General features: G+C 37.9%; 1 protein-coding gene across 1 annotated transcript; it reads right to left on the bottom strand.

Annotated features, from left to right (window-relative positions):
- Positions 1–1,247: 1,247 nt before the first annotated feature.
- Positions 1,248–3,101, bottom strand: LOC110733331 (protein phosphatase 2C 37-like). Its single transcript, XM_021913357.1, has 3 exons — positions 2,527–3,101; positions 2,084–2,407; positions 1,248–1,999 (listed from the first exon to the last, which is right to left on the bottom strand). Exons 1-3 carry the CDS (start codon positions 2,965–2,967, stop codon positions 1,562–1,564), a joined length of 1,203 nt encoding a protein of 400 aa, XP_021769049.1. The 5' UTR covers positions 2,968–3,101; the 3' UTR covers positions 1,248–1,561.
- Positions 3,102–4,232: the final 1,131 nt, after the last annotated feature.

The following is a 4,232-nucleotide window of genomic DNA, read 5'->3' as shown; positions in this document are numbered from 1 at the left end:
AAAGATACAATCACCAATTATTTTTGTGGAGTAGATACATAAGAAAACTGGTTTGATTTTCCATTGGATATTAAATTTGTTTTGTATGATCTATTAGATACATAACACATCCATGAAGGTCAGTATCGACTTGCACAGTTACCAAATTCTTGTGAATGCAATCTTCAATACACTTACTTCTTATAACTCTTGTATCCGGTAGTCGGGTACCCCTCATTAATGTTACTCCGTATCAAAGCCCAAATATCATTAGGGATCTTTTGAATTATCCGTACTGTATATCATATCTTTGGTGCTATCAGCCAGCTGCATATAATAAATCTAGCACAATCTTACTACAAGTAGACCTAACAATTTGTTTCTGTTACATCAACCTCGGCTCAAAGCTGTCAAATAAAGGAAACTCAAAGAAAAGTATTGTACGTTTCATCAATTAATCCTTAGTACAAGGACAAGATGCAATCTAACCTTACATCAAGGGTAAGATTGAAATCATTTATCATTTTAGCCTTCATCAAAGGATAAGATGCAATTAACCATAAACCAAGATGAACAAGACGGAAATCATTGATCAATAGCTTTGATCCAAGGATAAGATGCAATTTAAGCATAAACCAAGGATTAAATGGAAATTATTGTTTCATTATAATACACAATAATTAACAAGACAAACGTTGATGTACTTATAAACTTAAAGCTTATTATGGACCATGCTAGGCCTACAAATCGCCCACAAACCAAGCCACTCGGGTTTCAAAGCAAGGCCGAATATGATCAGCTTAGAGCTTATTATGGACCATGCTAGGCCTACAATCGCCCACAAACCAAGTCACTCGGGTTTCAAAGCAAGGCCGAAGATGATCAACTCTATAAGAACCGGCCTAATCTTAAGGTAGAATCAAAACAACCCGTAACCATAAGACATTGTGATGATGGATCGAGTACCGATGATGATGATGTTGCAATTAAGACAAGCAAGCTAGTTGATATGTCTTGAGGAACACTAATTAAATCCCCCAACACACCACAGATTAATAGGATATGTACCCTTCACGAAATTAAGACCAAGTCTTACTTTCAAATCACGCTTATGATTACACTATTTTCATATCAAATTCACCATAAATTATCACCATGTTAGTGGGCCTCTCTAAATATCTCCTCTATTATTCTTCTTATCTTTGAGCATCCCCTTTCACTAATTTCATAATTAAAATAATAATAATAACAATAATACTCGTAATAAGTTAATTCGGAATTAAAATATCTACTAATAGATACAATTAATTAGTTTAATATAGAACATAGTACAAATTAATTACCACGATTTTCTTTTTTTACAATTTGTTGAATCTAACATCATCGTGGATGATTCCTCCTATACCCAAAGTTGCCCTTCCTTCCATACATTTGGTCATTTTTTTTTAACCATCAATACTAGGAAACCTTCCTACAAAGAAACGCTAATAAAATTTTTAAAAAATAAAAATCTAAAAATTCCAACCTACTAACAACAAAACTAGCTCAAAATTTCAATCATTCTTTTTTATTGTAATTTCATTCATTTCCTAAGATCAACTACAACAACACTGACATTATCAGCGCTTTGCCTCGCCAAAGCCAACTTCGTCAGCAAAATCGAAGCATCCGAACACGCCTTATCGGAACTATCCTTTGTAGCCGCGACCACCGCTTCGTTCCCAGGGGAACGAGGCGGCGATGCCGGCTTTTCGGCATTAATCAAGCACATCCTCGCCACGGCCGCAGCCGTTTCGTTCGATACAACATCCCATAGTCCATCACTAGCTAAAATCAAACACTCGTCATCTGAGGTCCGATCCGTAACCGTTACTTCCGGGTCGGGTATTACATACGGTTTTAGATAATTATCTCCAATTGCCCTGGACATTGCTAACATTCCCAGCACTCTTGCACCGTCCCAATATATTACTCGACCACCCGCTTCTTCAATCCGGGTCAACTCATCGGGTCTATCCGGCTGCAAAAACAAATTCAAATAAATATCAATTCTGAATAATAATAAAATCGTAATTATGACGTCATAATGGACCGGTGAAATTACCTTATGATCGTTGGATAAAGGGATGGCGACGCCTTTACGGCAAAGCACGGCGCGTGAATCACCACAGTTTGAAACAACGATTTTTTCCGGCGTTACGACGGAGACAACGGCGGTAGATCCGACGGCGTCGCACTGCGGTGTTTGCAGCTCACATCGACAGCTCGTCGATGTTGAAGCACCGGCGTTGTTCTTCGCTCTATCTCCTACTTCCTTATCCATTCTAGTAAAGCTCTGAGACAACGCTTGAGTCCAGTCATCGTCTTCGTTTTTCTCGATCTCTTCCTTAACAATCGCATGCATCCGCTCTTTACATCTTTTCGCAACCTATAATAACAAGCAAAAATCAATCAGCACCAAAAAAATAAAAATCAACTCACGCGCTCAAATTTTTCGAATCGGATAAGAAAAAATGAGATTGATTCTCAAAGTTGTCGAGTAATTACGTGAGAGCAGCCATGGCCGTCGTAGACACCGTAGAAATGAAACCCGGGTTGATTTTTGGAGTCATCTTTTTTGCAGAAAGAAGGACGAATGGTAACCGCATCTTCCATATCTCTTCTCCGACCACAAACAGAAGTGTAACCGAACTTAGGAAAGTCATCATCAAGCGTAGATTCCTTAGGTTTTTCGCCGGGAAATTTCAAGGTCAAAAACTTCTCACACTCACGCGCCGCCGGTAGAATCAACGTCGGCTGTTGTTGTTGTGGTTGTTGATCATGATCTTCGATTTTGCGGCGTTTGAAGCGAGTAGTATCAGCAATATCGGTGATAAACTTGATCTGACGGAGTTCCATTCTCCTCCGACGAGCGGTTCGTGAGGCCGGTTCAACCGGACTGGTAGGTTCATTCTCACCAACGTTAATACCACAACACATTCCCGCCATTTGATCCGAAAAAGTAATAGTAGTAGCAATGATGAATAGTAGAAAGAATAAAACCGGGTTTAGACCGGAGTATAAAATTTGAGAGAGAGAAATAAAGTTAGAAGTGAGGAAATAATGGAGAGAGAGAAATGGGAGAGGGGAAGAGGGGTCTTTAAAAAAAGAAGGGAGAAGACGGGCAGAGGAAAAGGGGTGCCCGTGAATGAAGCGGGCAGGGGGAGACACGTCGAGTTGGAGTGACGTAGAGTAAAGAAAGGTGGAAGGAGAGCCGTTGGATTAGAGAGGAGAGATGAAAGGAGTTTGAGAATAGAAAGAACACGTGGAGATAGGTTTTGACGGGTGGGAGGTGGGGAATTAGGAAGGATACGTGGACCAATTAGGGAATAACACGAACTGTTCAACCGGCCTTCCTTTTCTGACACGCATGTGGTCCTTTTGTTGCACCACCCGTACCCAACCTCGCGCCCAACACACTCACCCTTCTTTTTATATTAATTTTTATTTTTTGGTTTCCTATGTTTTTTTTTTTTACCGTTTCTTTTTTTGAAATAACCATGTTACCTTGCTATTTTATTTTATTTTTAAAATCCAAATATGGTACACACTTCACACATATGGAATTTATTTACTGGTAAGCTGGCAAGGGTTGAATTTGTTGGGTCCAATTTTGGATTTTTGATTGGGAAAGCTTTGATCCTCTAATAAGCCATCTAATTAGAGGGTTTTTTTATTAAAAAAATTTCATCCATCAAATATCTTTTGGGTAAGTTTATCCCCCAAACCGAAACTCTTAATTCAGACCCTACCATGTCAGCTTTCCACTAAGATTAAATTATTTTTTAATTATAAGACTTATACCAGACTTTATCCACTTTTAATACATTATCCCAAGATTCACTCAAATTCACTATTTATATATCTATTTCTTTTATAAAAATCAACAACTTTTTTTAGCTGATGAGTTGGCAGCTCTTTATTGGCCAACAAAAAAAAAATAGATTGTTTTTTGTAAATTTGTAGAGTCTTAAGATGAGTTTTAGAATCCAAAACTCATCTCAAGACTCCCCATAATCTTGCACCACTTTATTGCAAAAATTATATAGTCTTGTATGTGAGTCTTGAGTTAAGACTCTACTCAAGACTCACCAATAAACTCACCCTTATATTCCATTGTTAAATGCGACAATATTTACGTCATTAACTCTGTAATTAACAAGTAATTAAATTTTTTTTTAATATTTGATGTAATTATTTCTAATGTAGTAATG

This window comes from Chenopodium quinoa, unplaced genomic scaffold (assembly GCF_001683475.1).
Source record: "Chenopodium quinoa cultivar QQ74 unplaced genomic scaffold, ASM168347v1, whole genome shotgun sequence".
Lineage (NCBI taxonomy): Eukaryota > Viridiplantae > Streptophyta > Magnoliopsida > Caryophyllales > Amaranthaceae > Chenopodium > Chenopodium quinoa.
This window is presented reverse-complemented; position numbering and strand designations above follow the sequence as displayed.

What these genes read in the sequence shown, in the direction of transcription:
- LOC110733331 (XM_021913357.1), bottom strand. Translation starts at nt 2,967, where the DNA reads ATGGCGGGAATGTGTTGTGGTATTAACGTTGGTGAGAATGAACCTACC. An exon ending in ACGGCCATGGCTGCTCTCAC is followed by an intron (nt 2,408 to 2,526) that starts GTAATTACTCGA and finishes TTGTTATTATAG; the next exon opens with GTTGCGAAAAGATGTAAAGA. An exon ending in CTTTATCCAACGATCATAAG is followed by an intron (nt 2,000 to 2,083) that starts GTAATTTCACCG and finishes TTGTTTTTGCAG; the next exon opens with CCGGATAGACCCGATGAGTT.